General features: G+C 50.9%; 1 protein-coding gene across 1 annotated transcript in view; it reads left to right on the forward strand.

Moving 5' to 3' along the window:
* Positions 1-15,196, forward strand: part of NLK (nemo like kinase) — a 172,614-nt gene that overhangs the window by 94,862 nt on the left and 62,556 nt on the right. The window contains exon 2 of the mRNA XM_061562117.1: positions 10,335-10,464. Coding sequence (XP_061418101.1) covers positions 10,335-10,464 — 130 coding nt within the window. The remainder of the gene's footprint in view (positions 1-10,334; positions 10,465-15,196) is intronic.

The raw sequence follows: 15,196 nt of genomic DNA on the forward strand, positions 1-15,196 counted from the left end.
TCCGCTGCGTGTCCAGTATATCTTCGTGTGTAAGGGTGTCCCCCCGAGTTCTAGTCCCTTGTCAGGGCCACTCGGCAGCGCCACTTCCTTCCCGGAGCCAACGGGAGTATTGAGTAGCGGCTGATCAGCACCGCTGTGCCAACAGTTAAGTGGCGTTCTCCATTTAGCGTGGAATCCTGCCGTAGGAATGTGGAATCTTCACAGTCGGTTTTGTTGCTGCGAGACGTGAGCACCGTGAAGGTGCCTAGAGGCTGATATGACTTTGAAACACGGCCCCGTGGCGTAACAACTCGCACACTGGACCTGCGATGCAGAGATCTCCTGGCGCGGCAGTTTCAACAGTGGAAACCTTTCTAACACATTCCTCCTGCGGAGGGAGCTGGTAGGAACGTTGGGTTGCTCGGTCAATGGCCAGGGTCAACGGCGGCGTGGTGTATTCCGCAAATATGCCCGACTGTGAGGGCGAGCACAAGCCGGCGTGAGTAGGTTAAATGTTGAGTTTTATAAGGGCACCACGGGGTGACCAGCCCCTCCCCCACCCAGCCCCACCCCTCCCACCCCCCACCTAGCCCCACCTACCCTCCCCACCCAGCCCCTGCCCACCCAGCTCCTCCCCACCCTTTGCACCCAGCCCCTCCCCACCCTCCCCTCTCCACCCAGCCCCACCCCTCCCATTTTTGGATGCACGACGGACGGACGGACACAATAATCCCCTGTGGGCTGGTGGAACCAGGTGGTTCCTACCAGTAAAATCCTCCCTCCTCCGGTCCACCCAGCAGTATACGTGGGTTCACCACAGTTAGCCAATGGGCATGTCGCTTGTGGTGGTGGTGGAGTAAAGTCATACTCCGCGACCCCCTTCCGAGACTCTCTGGCCAAACGTAGAAGAGTAGGCCAAAGTACCCTCAATCTCTCGAGCTCTCGTCAGCTGTGGCCTGAGCGAAACATCGCAGGGCTGCAACCTTGTACCTTTCAATTGCACCTGCATCTCAAAGTGTGCTGCGCGGATTAAATAATAAGGGCGTTGTGCATCACAGGGACGAGAGAAAAGTCTGGGGGCCTGGACCCGAATAGGGCCATGGAGGATGGGCAGCACAGATGGCTGGGGGGTGGGGGGGGAAGGGATGTCCAGATCTGGAGAGCAACACCAGACAAAAAGGGGCAATAGAATTCCCATTTATCATGGGACCTTTTTTTTGACAGTATCAAAATATGACTAATGAAAATAGGTTTACCCCTTTTTGGCAATAACACGGGTGTACGCATTGTTCAAACTCCAAATAGATACATTTTGCAACATCTGTTTTATTCTAGATTTGAAGCTTTCGTGACTGCAAGTCACGTGGGTAAAACAATTAATAAAATAAAATGAATGAAAACAACTAAATGCTGTGCCTTTTTTACACCTGATGAGGGAGGCTTCTGTTGCCTCCGAAACGTCGTGCTTTAATTTAGTTTTCATTTATTATATTTCATTAATTGTTTTACCTACGTGACTTTACCGAAAAAACCAAAGAGTTTCTGTTTTAGTGCCAGATAGGGGGTGAAAACCTCTTCTTATTTTTCAAAATTCCCATTTGAGTTCAGCAGTGATGTCCTCGAGTGATCCTCACCGATTAATTTGTGTGGTTTGAACGGTTGATATTGCATAGGGGGAGGGGGAGACAGTTTTACCCCACGAAACATTTATTTCAATATATATGAACAAAAACATGTTTCGCTAACGTATTTGAGTACCTTCAAATGTGCATGTCGCGGGGAAGATTGTATTAGAGCATGGATAATAATGGGTGAAAGGGGAGTGTGCTTTCCGAAATCAGAAATGATTTCCCTGTACTTCACAGCACCCCGTCGCTTGCTCCCTATCACGTGTCCCGCACAAGCGAGCGAAGCGCGATTATCTATTATTGGTTTTGCCGCGTGCGATTTTAAATTTTTTCTTTTCCTCTCGTCAATCTGCATTGCAACGGCTTGACGTGCACGTTTAAAAAAAATGCAAAACGCACCACTGCATCTTTGCGCGCGCGCGCACGGTCAAAGCCGACGAACGGCTTCGGCAAAAATTAGGTCAGTCGTTTTTAGGAAGATAAAGCGGCAGCGCCCGCACGCACCCACGCACGCGTATATCCGCACGCGTATATCCTCGCGCGTTCACGCTGCTCGCGCGTGCCGCAGCACGTTGGAACACGCAACGGACGGACGTGACAACAAATGTATTTTTAGCAACGCTCTTTCGGCCTCTCGGCCACGACAACGACGACGTCAAACGCAACCGTTCAGCGGCATTGAAGGTGCCACAATATGCAGGAGAGCCTGCGTGCATTGTTTGTAAACACCCTCTTTGTGCTGTGGTTTTTGTGCTCGCTCTATTTCTTTCACGGTAATCGTGAAACGAGTGAGTGAGAGAGAGAGCGAGCGAGCCCGGTGCGTTCAGGGCACGGCGGAGGAAGTGATGCGCGTCGTGCGTGCGTACACACAGCGTACCCACGCACGATCTCAAACTTAATTCCGAATTGGCACCTGTTCTGACGGCCACGGCCACGACAACAACAACAACAAAAGAAGACGAAGATCCCCCGGATAGCCTGAACAGCTGGAGCGGTGGCTCAGCAAAAGAGCGAGTGGCTCGTGAGTTCAAATCTTGGTTGGGGGAGGGTTGACTCAGGCCCTGTCCTCTAACTCTCCCAGGTCGATGAAATGAGTACTCGTCATATTGACAGACCCGCCCCTGCCATAGCAATGTGGAATTTCAACCCCGACTCTGGAGGCGAGCACTGCCGCGGTGCTCGTGCGAGCAGGAAGTTACTTTGTTGATGCCGTGCTCTAGAATTCACTCCGTGGGGTGAACTGGTGAGCATTGCAATGAGAAAGCCCTCTTTTGCTCCGAACAAGGCATTTCTGTGCATTGTTCGTTTTGAACTGTGGCTTGCGACGTTATCCTTTAATTCTCCTTTCCCCCATTGTCATTCCAACCCACCACCCAAAGTACAATGAGTCAACAGGTAAGGCCCACTGAGCTGCAGCTGCTTAGCTCTCTTTAAGAAGTGGCATGGTCACAACGAAGTGGCTTATCACGTGCAAATTTAGTGCAGCCAAATACTCTAAATGCACAAACCGGGAGGACACGGAGAAAAATCCACGTGACCACGGTGGGAGAGAGGATCAGGGGTTCGGGATCGAACCTACGTCCTCCTATATACCAGGCTAGGTAGTTAACAATCTCCTAGCCACCGTGTCTCGAGACGGTGCTATAGCCGCATGGCGGGACAAGTGCCTTGACATGTGCCACCGAGCAAGTTGCTCTAGGGGCTGACGATTGGATCCCTGCACGCGGCTTGCCACGCGGATTGGCACGCTGGTTGCCACGCTGGTTGCCACGCTGTGAACATGATGTCTACACCAGATAAGTTCTACGGGAATCGCGTTGTCTGTTTTTCACAATAGAGTTATGTCGGCGATTATCGTCGCACATTTTGTTTGTAAAAGTATACGACCATATTTCTCTTGGAAAATATTGACGGAATAGCAAACACAATAATTACAGTTCAAAATAAATGCCTTGTACCCGTATAATTGATGCTTTGCACAGTCCTTTTTTTTTATAGAAATTGACAGCAGTGTAGTTACATGACATCATTATTTCGTGGTGCTATTATTTAATTACCTGCTGCGTAACCGGCAATCGCACGCGTTTATAAGTGCCATTGGTTGTAAATGTGCGACAGTTAATCAGACATCGGAATATTTATTTAAACTGGGGGAATCCGATGAGCTATTAAGCTCTTTTACAAGCGGACCCACGCCGAGTGACCTGTACAAAGACGAAAGAACACTCGGTCAATTCTGGACGCAGCACAAACCGATGTCTTGCAACATTCGGCATGCCGTGAAAAACGAGTAACCGTATCGTGACAAGGGGAAGCGCTGCTGCTGCTACCCAGCGCTGCTGCCGCCAGCCAGGCGCGGTGTTCAGCGACGGTTTCCGCGTGGCGACAGATGTCGCGGAGGAGTCTCGGTTAAAAAGTGTAACCTTTTTTTCCCCTCCCTCCAAAGTGTATTGCCTGAACACGCACGCTGAGAGCTTGATGATTAGGTAATAAATTAATTAACATTTAATTTTAAACAAACCGTGAATTATTACACGGGGCAAAAAGTAAGTTTGCTAATGGATATTACTGCGGTCAATTAAAACGTACATGATGATGACTAATGGCCCAAACATTGTCTCGTCATTATCATTAAACAATCTCGGGTTCTTCCTCCGGATGCGTCACCTTTTCGCGTGCGTGCCCGATGCCAGCAGCGGCGACACAAAGCGACCGCACCTCGTTTTGGTATTTAAGGCGCTGAGCGTCTTTGTTGCACGCGACTCCGTTTGGGCAGCACACAAACTGTGCCCGCACGCCTCCCGGGCGGAATAGCCCGCGATTGACGTTGCGTTCCTCCGGGCCCGGTTATCCTGACCTTCTTATCACAAATTGTAGACCGCGCCATCCCTGCTGCGGGGACGATGGCCGCCGCTGCTGCCCCGTCTTGGCACCACGCGGCCGAGAGGTCAGCGGCCGGAGGGGGGGGGGGGCGACCTTACAAGCGGACCCTTCGCAGGGCGCGTGATAGCCGTGCAACAGTTGAAGGATGTAGCGCAAGGAAGGAGAAAGCCGGTGGCGAGGTGTGCTGGATTCACGAGGGTTAGCCGTGATGCTGTTATTATCAATATATTGCACTGAAGTCCAACGGTGGAGCGGTGGTCTGCGGTGACTAGCGGCACTTTTCTACCCAACGGAGTTCGATTGCTGGTCACGGCTAACATCGGTGACGAGTGATCATGATGTGAGCCATTCACGGGGTGCCCGCATCGCCGTTACTGATCCGCACCGGCCAGCGTGGTGAAGTATGGGCAAATAATCACACGACTCTGCATGGCTTGGTGTGGTCTTCATCCTGTTTTGAATTGACAGTTGTGTGTGTGTGTATATATATGTGTCGTGGGGAGGGGTGGGGTAGTGTTTAGTGTGCTGCGCTATGAACTCGGCAACAGAGTTTAATTCCCGCTCACGGCCAACACCAGTTACGATTATTTAAACCGGTCCTGGGCCTACCCTAGGTCGACTCGGCCTCAACCGAGTACCTGGTGCGGTGTCTAAACATCACCACTGGATCGTGGTGCTGGCATCCCACTTCCTTGGGTTGCCGTGCCGGCCTTCATAGGTGCTCGCTAACAGCTCTTGCCCTCAACAGTCTGTTACAGGCTATACGGAGGATCTTTGTCTTTTTTGCGCGTGCGTCTTTTACCATTTTTTTTTACATTATTGTAACAATCACATACTGTGCTCCAATCCTGCCCACCTACCCTGCCAACCGCCCCCACCCTACCCGCCTCTCGGCCCCCCCTGCACCACACACGAAGTGAGGAATTGCCCAGCCGTGGGCGAGCTTTAATCCATCGACATGAAAGGGGTAAAAACCCTGAAGTGAAAATATGCGCCGTGTAGCCCCGGAGTGGGCCTTCACGAGCACAGAGCGTTGCACCTGTGGGCACAGCAGCAAGAGGCTCACGGGGCGTGCGCCGCCGCCGCAAGTTCGCATCAAAGGCGATTGCGACGATTTAACACATTTCACTCAAAGCGGGCCCTTTGTCAAAAGCAGCCCTCCCCCACTCCAAGGTGCCTTAAAAGTAACTCACGCCCTTTCGCGTCTTCCTCCGCGCCGTGCCAGCGAATTCAACCTCAAACTGTCGCATTTAGCACATCGGCCACACGCAGACACCCGCTCGGACGCGCGGTGCACGCGCACCGAAATGGCCACGTGGATCTGCCGTGCGTTTTAGTCCGCGCTGGATGAAAAAAAAGCAGACTTGTGAGTGCGTTGACTGAAGTTTCAATGGAAGACGTTTCCTTGGCGCTGAAAGCGAAGTTAACACAAAGGCTGCTGCGTCCCCTAGCGCCGGCCCGGATTGGACGTCGTTGTCGTTTCCCCGCGTGTTTTCCTGCCCTGATTTTTTTTTCCCGTTCACTCGTCTCAGGTGGCAAACAGGTGTTCCTTGACGACGTTTCATCCCTTTTTCCCCACTGCGCAACCGGGGCTGTGCCGAGCGAGCCCTTGGTGCGATCCAGGAGGCGCCAGGTTGTTATCCACTACGGGATCTTGGACCGTGCCGCTTGCGAGCGGCGCGTCGTATACGACGCGGAGACGTCGTGTCCTCGGGTGCGCCGACCGACGTCACACGCAAAAAATGCGTCATTGGCCTCCCCTGGCCCTGCTTGGCCCCGAGCCAGATTCCGATGTCGCATCACAGTTTGGTTCTGGTTCGGCACGGCAGATGGCGAGTGGAAAACCAACCCACACTTCGAAGGCCCTGCTGCCTCAGCCCAGATATGTGCCATTGAACAAAGGGTATTAGATTTTTTCATATTTATAATCGGGTGAGAACTCCTCTAAAACAACAATCTAATTTGCAAGCGGAAACCTGGGTAAAAACAAATGCAACGTCGTGAAAACATTTCTAGTGTGATGAAACACGTAAAGCAAGTACGTACGCTACTTTTACCGCGCGAATTTGCCACTCTAACCAAAGAATAATTGGGCAGTCATTTATCATGACCGTTTTAATGAAATTTTACGGTAGGTTTTATGTTTTCAGTGCGATAACTCTTCTGCCGTTAGTGGTTTGATTGTCTTGTTGATGGAAAGTGCCTTCCTGCCAACTACCAAAAGAAAAATCATCAAATGGGCCCAAAAATGGCACTCATCTGCCAGTTTTATTACCCACCAGCAACGGATCTCGCCACGGTGGCGTTCGATCCTGACCCTGGCGCCAACATATTTGTACGTTCTCCCTGTGGTCTCGTAGATTTTCTCCAGGTCCTCCGGTGTTTCCTTCCACAATTATAGTCTTGTGTTCAAAGTATTAGGCTACTATAAATTTCCACAGGATAAGAAGCCCACTTCGTTGAGCTATCAGTTGTGGCCAGGTCGCTTTTGACATAAGAGCTGTAGAGCCATACCTGGTAAAAAAAAAAAAAAAAATTTGTTTAGTTTTTTTGTTATGAGGTGCACTCTAAGGCTTGAGCAGCGCAACTTGCAGAACAAAGCGCCAGCAGACACACAAGCGCATGCAGTAGTTACCGCGACACGTGCGGTGTGCCCGCTGCTCCGACAGCGAGTGAGCGAGACAATCTAGATTTGAAGTTTTCGTGACTGCAGGGATCCATACTCTTGCTGCGGTTTTCCCACCTGATGATGATGATTGCTTGTGTTGCAATCGAAACGTCGTGATTTCATTTATTTATTTTATACCTACGTGACTTTGCCGAAAGAACCAAAAAGTATGAGCGAGACAGTTTGGCCCGCGTCGAAAAATCTGCAGCGCCGCTGAGCGAATTCTGCTGGTTTCACGTGAAGCGGTCCTGCCCGAGTCACGTGACAAACGGAACGGAGCTTTATCCACCACGGAGCTCATCACGTGTCGTGTGCACGCTGAGCAAATTGTGCCTTCTCCAGTCCAGATTGTCTTGGGCGTCGTTTTTCCCGTTAGACGTGCCCATCTCCTCGACGAGAGTGGATTCCACGCGCGAGTGTAACGTCGCATATCGAATCGTAACGTAACCGCCCTGACCACATTGACCGCCCACGCCGCAGTGCAGCATTTGTGCAGATATTCACGTTTTTTTTTTTACACATCCACGTATACCTTTTGAGTCCCCAGCGAGCCGGGTATGTGCGATGTCGTTTCCGTATTTCACGTCCCATCGTTTTCAAGGGAATGGCATTCTGTGCCGTAACCCAGGATACTAATATGACAATCGCACATTTTAATATTTCAATAGTTATGGATGTACCAAAATAAACTCCCCCGCTCTGGTATGAGGAGGCAGCTTTTTATAGTTGTTCATGGGAGGGAATCGATTTGCTTGCGAGAGAAAAGCAATAAAACTCACAATTACTGATGGCTGTTATTGATTGATAAATAGTGAACGCACGATGTGGTGTACGCACTTTTAACGTCCTCTCTTTTAATACAAAACATCTTTTGAGCATCCGAGTTACATCTTGTGCTACGTAAAATGTACATATTTTTTCCCCTGCACTGTCCAGTTGAGCTTAACTGCCGCTAAGAGATGGAAACTATTCCTTGGGGAGAGCATGGCCCAGTGCTGCGGGACTGGGGCACAAGTTGGATTCTTGCATATTTTTACCGCACACACATCGTCGGTTTTACTTGGCTGTAATAATGGAGCAAACGTTGGATGTAAACGCTTTAGGTGCAGCCCTGCAATTGCTAGCTCTCACGCTGCTCCAGAGTGTCCCCTCTACAGGGTGCTTGGCCTCATCTTCCACACCGGCCAGATGCCTCGGGAGAGAGGTGGGAGAGTAACCCACACTCTGGTCCTAATACACGCGAGCTGCCGATGGACGGACCGTCAGTCTCCATCCGCACCTGCTGCTGGGAGGACGGAGGGGTGGAGGCGAGACGTTAACTACTTCGCCTGGTATACAGGAGGTCGTGGGTTTGATCCTGACCCTGACGCCTGTACGTTTGGAGTTTGCTTGTCTCTCGCCCTGTGGTCGTTTGGATTTTTCTCCGCGTCCTCCGGTTTTGCCCTCCGCATTTAGAATCAATATGAAGCGTTTATGCTATTTGGCTGCTGTGAATGACCACGTGATAAGCCCACTTTGTTGAGCTGTCATTTATGGCCAGGTCGCTCCTGAAAAAGAGCTACTCGGCTTAGTGGACTTTACTAGGTAAAAATAAATATAGTAAAAAATCTGTAGTTCATTTAGGAAACTCTCGCCTTTGTTTCAAACTGCCGCGCCGGGAGATCCAGTCGAGCCGGTGACGTCTGGATCGCAAGTCCGGTTTTCTTGCTAACCGATGACACCACTGCAGCATCTTCAACATCGCCTCTTTGTCAGTACGCTTTGCCGTCGTTATCTGTCCGTGTGTGTTCATATTTCTACCTGCGTTGTGACTTTTGGAACCCGCGGTAATTAATATCTAACCTTGTTATTGGTATCGATCGCTGCTGCTTGCGATATTGGAGCGAGCGAGCGTGCGTGCGCGTTGGTGTCCGTGCCATTGGACCCCCACCCCCCCTGCTCCCCTATTGATTTAAAATGCACGTACCGTCGACGATGTTAGCGTCAACGAAGACTGCTTTGTCACGGGAAGTTTTTTTTTTTTTGTGATTTTTATCCGTGCCCGTAAACAATGCCCACGTCACCCTTGAACCCCAAGGATCTTCCGCCGGTCCCCAATATAATTGTACGATTTCTGAAAATAACACAAAATCGCCCTCGCCCTCTTCAAGATCCTCAGCGGACTCGTACTTTCGTCGTCAGCCCAGCCTGCCTCTCCCCTCCAATCCCGCTCTTGCTTTCCCCTCCACTCGAGCAGTCAAGGCCCACTGTGTCGGTTTTGCTCATCTCGTTATTTCAGATTTCGGTGGGAGATCGCTCCGTTCTCTCTTCTGCGACTGCCGATGTCTGAAACTCTTCAACCTTCTGAACGTTTTCACCGCAGGCTCCCCCCCCCCCCCACCGCCACATACCCCCTGTTAAGTCCGAACGCGAGACTTCTAAATGCGACTTCTTCTCTCCAATTTGGATGCTAAATGACTTCTCTCTACTCTCGAGCCTCTTCCCTATCTCTTCTACATTTGTCTCCCTGTAGGCATCTCTGCATGTAATAATTTAACCCCCCCCCCACAGCACCATAACCCCCCCTCCCCTTGTTTGAATCGAACGTCCTCTTTCATTACACGCGGAATACCTTCGTGCAAGTCGGAATTGCACTGTGGGTTGTTGCGTTTGCGCGGACGCTTTAAGACGTCGGTGACGATGCAGGTGTAACCGAGGCTGATATGGGCCTGGCAGTATATTTTTCGTGGAGTAATTAACGTGCATGTCCTTCAACACAATACTTTAAGCCTCCGCATAATTGTCTCTCTGCCTAAAACATTGGTTGAGTGCAAGGACCGTAGACCAGGTTTGCCATTCGTTGTACTCATCAGCGTAATCGCCCTTGCTTGAACCAATGCCGGTAAACTGCACGCGGTTCGTTGCCGCGGACCCCTGTTGTTGTTGTTGATGATGATGATGGGGTGGCGGTGCTGGGGTTTGCAACAGTGTGCAGCACGCGCGGTGCTTCTGTCTGCGAGTCGGGCTCGGTTAACTCGTGACAACCTGGGTCTGCGCCCCCGTCACCTCCTGCCAACGATCCTTCCCCACACTTCACACGATCGCACGTAGCCCGTGCACCTCGCCCGACACAAGCGCCACGGGGGGTGGCTGCTGTCGCTGACGTTCCCTGTGTGCGCGCGCTGTGCCCACGGCAGGTCGGTGACCGACCCACGGGACGGGAAGCGAGTGGCGCTCAAGAAGATGCCCAACGTCTTCCAGAACCTGGTCTCTTGCAAGAGGGTCTTCCGTGAGCTCAAGATGCTCTGCTTCTTCAAGCACGACAACGTGAGTAGCCTCCCCCTCCCCGCCACCCCCCCCCCACACCTGAGCACGCCGCGCCGACGGCTCCCGTGCTGTGCCGCGGTCAAGGTGGTGATGCCGCGGGGGTACGTGTGTACGTATGTGCGTTGTGGGGAGTGCGGTAGTGTAGTGTACTCTTTGGTTCTTTCGGTAAAGTCACGTAGGTGAAAAATAAGAGTTCAATTAAAACCGATTTTTTTTTTTCTCACCAACGTGACTTTACCGAAAGAACCAAAGAGTATGGATCCTTGCAGTCACGAAAACTTCAAATCTAGATTGGTCGTGTAGTGGGTTAGCGCGCTGCGCTATGAACCCGGCGACCCGAGTTCGATTCCCGCTCACGGCCAACACCAGTGACGATTATCTGAACCGGTCCTGGTCCTCCCCTAGGTCGACTTGACCTCAAATGAGTACCTGGTGCGGTGTGTAAACATCGCCGCTAGGGAGACAAAGGCGGCCGGGCGTGGTGTTTGCCACCCACTAGTGTGACGTGCCGGCCTTCATAGGTGCTCACGAACAGCACTTGCCCCAACAGTCTGCTAAAGGCTATCCGGGGGGATTTATTTTCTTTGTTTTCATGTTGAACTTCTTTCGCACCGTATGTAGTCAACCGTGCTCTACAGTGGTGCAGGGGCAAGGAACAACAAACTTAGACGCAAAAAGCAGTTCCAAAGAATTTCGTTTTCAGTCTAGATTTTAAAGTACAGAGCTCCCATGAGCTTCTGAATATCGGAAGGAAGAGCATTCCCAGACGGCCGTAGAAGCACGTCTGGAGGGGGAGGGGGGGTGGGTTTAATTCCATATCGGAGCACCGAGTGCTCGCAATCCACAATATTTCCGTTGCAGGGTTGAGGACAAACTGTCCCCCGCTCTTGTCGAGCCGGGTCCGGCTAAGGGTGCCGTCGAGCGCGGATAACAAAAAAACATATTTCGCCACTTGAGTGCGTTTGCTTTGGCAGCGGCGCGCTAGCGGGGTGGGGGGGGTTGTTCGTACGGCCAAAAGCGCGAGAGAGCGGCGGGAGCGCGGAAACTCTTCCGTGGCGCGACACGCAGGAGCGGCATCAGCTTTGAGGCGTCGAATCAATGCCTCATCTTCTGCCTCGCGTCACCGGCGACCGTGCTCTCGGAGACCGTCGTCTCACCCCCCTCCCCCCCCCATCGGCGCGCCCCCACGCAGTTCTGTCCGCGGCAGATCTGGAAGTGCGGAGCGTCGACGGGGGGGGGGGGGGGGGGGGTGGCGAGGCATCCGGACACCTTTCTGTGATGGAGCCTTCCCTACTCGCAACATTTTTTACACCCCGCGGTCATTTGAATCGCGTCGTGGTTCCGTGTCAGAATCTTATTCTTCTCGTATTTTCTTCTGCGTTGCCTCGCCGTTTTTTTTTCTCTCGTCCGATTCGTGCATTTGTTCGTTCCGTTTGCGGAAATGTAACGGGAGCCTTTCATCATCATCATCATCAACAGCCAAGGGTCAACCCACTGCTGGATGAAGGCTTACCCAAAACCTCTATGCAATCTCTCACGATCCTACGTGTTAAAATCCACATAGCACCTTAACTACCTAGCGCCTACTACAGACGAGATGATTTGTTTAATTGCTCCGTCTCGCCGGTGAAGGTAGTCTTGTCTCGGGCGCGTGCCTTTCCTTGGCAACACAATCCGTCTATTATTATTATTATTGGCCCATGTATCATCATTCCTTCCAGCTAAGCATCGTGTCCCTGATCCATTATGATTTCATTTGCCAGCCATAATTTCTCTGCACCACCGATTAGCACTTTTGGCTACGTACATACATACATACACATCATAGTCTTGGGATGCCATACTCTTATCTGCAGCACATGAGCCAATCTTATCGCTCCATCTCCGTCGCCCTCTCGGGCATGTCCTCCTTTGGCTCCGATTCCATTCCCAGTCTCGGCCATTGGCTATCAGACGTATAGCAGAATCCCTCTTAACGACTGCCCCTGTCAACGACTCATCACTTAGCGACAGGCCTCCATAGAGCCCAGTGTGTAGTGTATAGTAGTGTAGTGTACAGTGTATAGTAGTGTAGTGCCTCCATAGAGCCCAATGTGTTCGCTTGCCGACCATTCCCCTGTTTACGACGGGCATACGACGAGCACGCGACCGCCATTTTCGGCCAATCGGCGAGCTCCAAAGTGGTCTGACCAGGCCTCGGCCAATCAGCGACGTCCATTTACAAGTGTTGGGGCATTGTTTACATTCAGGAAAACTTCTACAGTACTCGCATAACAACCAAACCACTTAACGGCCGGTTTCGTGGAACCAATTACCAAATGGGACCTTTTTTGCCAGTATCATTAAAAGGAAAATTATAATAGGTTTCACTCTTTCTGGCAACGAATTAGGTGTTAAGATGTTGAAACACCGAATAGAAACCTTTTGCAAGGAATCAAGTCTGCATTGACCACAGACAGTACTTGTGGTGAACATGCAAACAAACATCGCTCTAATAATAATATCTGGGCATTGTCTTTGAAACCGATTGGCCTACGTCAGAGACGGCAGCAGCCTTCTTTGGGGCCTCGTCTCAATACCAGCGTCAGGCCAGTGAGGAACGCCAAAAGTGAACAGCACAAAGGCAATGCCACTATCAGAGAGCATTTCTAGCCCGGGGCGAGCAGCTACAAAATGTAACCTTTTTTGCGAATATCAAAGTATTTACTTTGCATCAAAGTGTTTACTTTGATTCTGACAAAACGCATGTTGATTTAGAATCAGCATCACGCGTTTTGAGTATTTGGGTGCTACAAACATTTCCACGTGACTATTTGCCACGTGGTCGGGCTATCATTTGTGGCCTGGTCGCTTCTGAAAAAGGGCTGCGTGGCTCAGTGGGCCTTACCTGGTAAAATAATAATGATTCGGTCGAGATTTTACAGTTTTAACGTGCATATCACCTTGATTATTTTGCACGATTTTATGCATTGGTTCCCACAAAGCATTTATTTTCAACCCCTCCTCCCCCAAGTGATACAGTGCTTTTGGAGATCGTAATCAATTTTATAAAATTGGCATAACATTTTCATGAATAATAAAAGAATAAATTCTCACACGCAATTTGATGCGTGCATAATGAGTGTAAGAATGTGCTTTAATTGCTCGGTCATTAGATGGCCCACTTATACATTTCCTGCTTGTCTCCGGACGCATTGTGCGCCGCTCATCCAGCGTTGTCTGTTCGGAGAAAAGGAAGTTTGACACCATTTGCCAAGATTTAAATTACACACTATCTTGGTTCGCATTGGCGGTCCGCACAGAAGCGAAAATGTTCTGCGATTGTCCCCAGCCAATAAGCACCTGAGTGAGAATTTGCAAGTGCGGCAATGATGTGGAAGAGATTTAAACAATTGAATGAAAAGAATTAAAAGCGCTAGAAATTTTCCACATTTGCGACGTGGCCAACTTTGTGTGAGGTCCTGGTGACTCGGCACTTAGCCGAATGCTTGCTTCCAGCTCAATTAAGAAAGCCGATACTTGACCCCAACATTTACATGAAATATTGACCATGCGATAAATCAGGCTTGTGAGATAATGATGATGATGTATTGAAATGGTGCGTTACATATCTCGATTCTAATCGCGTGCCATCAATATTGTGCGGCTAGGCTCGGTGGCGCTTGTGCGTGCGCGTGCTCACGTGCGCTCCTACGTTGATGAACCACCCTAATCAGGACTAATTGGGTAGGGACTACCTCTGCGCTCTCAAAAAAATGTTCAGATTAGCAATTTTTCTCGCAATAGATTCTCGCCGACATGCAAAGCGAGCCGCCGTTGCATAAGAAACTCAAATGTGCACATTCATATGTAAATTGGACCTTTTGTCTAATTTCCCCTGGTTATTAATTATTTTTCGCCACCAGGAGGACGCTAATAAGGCCGTTCCCCCCCCCCCTCCAGTTAATGTGCCTCGTGTACACGGCGGTGCGAGCCTGCACACTTCGCGAGAGCCTTCCCGTAAGTCCGGGTGGACGCTCGCCGCCGAGACGCTGTTGTTGCACGCTGGGGCAAAGCGGGCGCGGCGACTTTGATGGGCGGTTTCGATGCGTTGCCTCGCGCCGCACCGCCAAGACGCTCGGAGAAAGCCCGCCCGCGCACATGTGCAGAAACTGTCTCAAACGGACCAAATTGATGAGGATCTCGGAGCGCTGCGTGATCCAGCAACTTGGCTTGCCGGTCACCGGATATCGAGCGCGTGCCACGATAGGCGTGCCTCTCTCGGATGCCTCGAATTTTCCACGGGACAATGCGCGTCTCGTCTTTTTAACGCTCCCCCCAAAGCAAGGCAGACGGTGTTAATGCGTGCGCTCTGCCCGTCAGTCTGTCTGTCACGCACGGGTTGCGCGGGGATGATGGGGGTGGGGTGGGGGGGGGTGCATGATTAAAATCTCATGAAGACGATCCAATATAAATTAAACTTTAGTAGAAAGAGTTGCGTTGTTATTCGGGACTTTGGTCATAGAAAATTGGACACATTGATCAAAGTGTTGCCCGTGCCCTCCCTGGCAGAGCTGCTATTAAAAGCCCTGTTGTCGCATCGTGCCCTGTGGGCCAAATTGCTCCGAGCGAACACCTGGCGCGATCGCTACCGTTATTATCGCTAAATAAATACGTCCGAGGGACAAATTCCTGGGAGTAAAAGCCTCGCCACAGAATCCGTGCACTTGGAGTAGATGATAATTACGTTGCG

The sequence above is a fragment of the Lethenteron reissneri genome, chromosome 28 (assembly GCF_015708825.2).
Source record: "Lethenteron reissneri isolate LAM-NWPU_2019-01 chromosome 28, ASM1570882v1, whole genome shotgun sequence".
Taxonomy (NCBI): Eukaryota; Metazoa; Chordata; class Hyperoartia; order Petromyzontiformes; family Petromyzontidae; genus Lethenteron; species Lethenteron reissneri.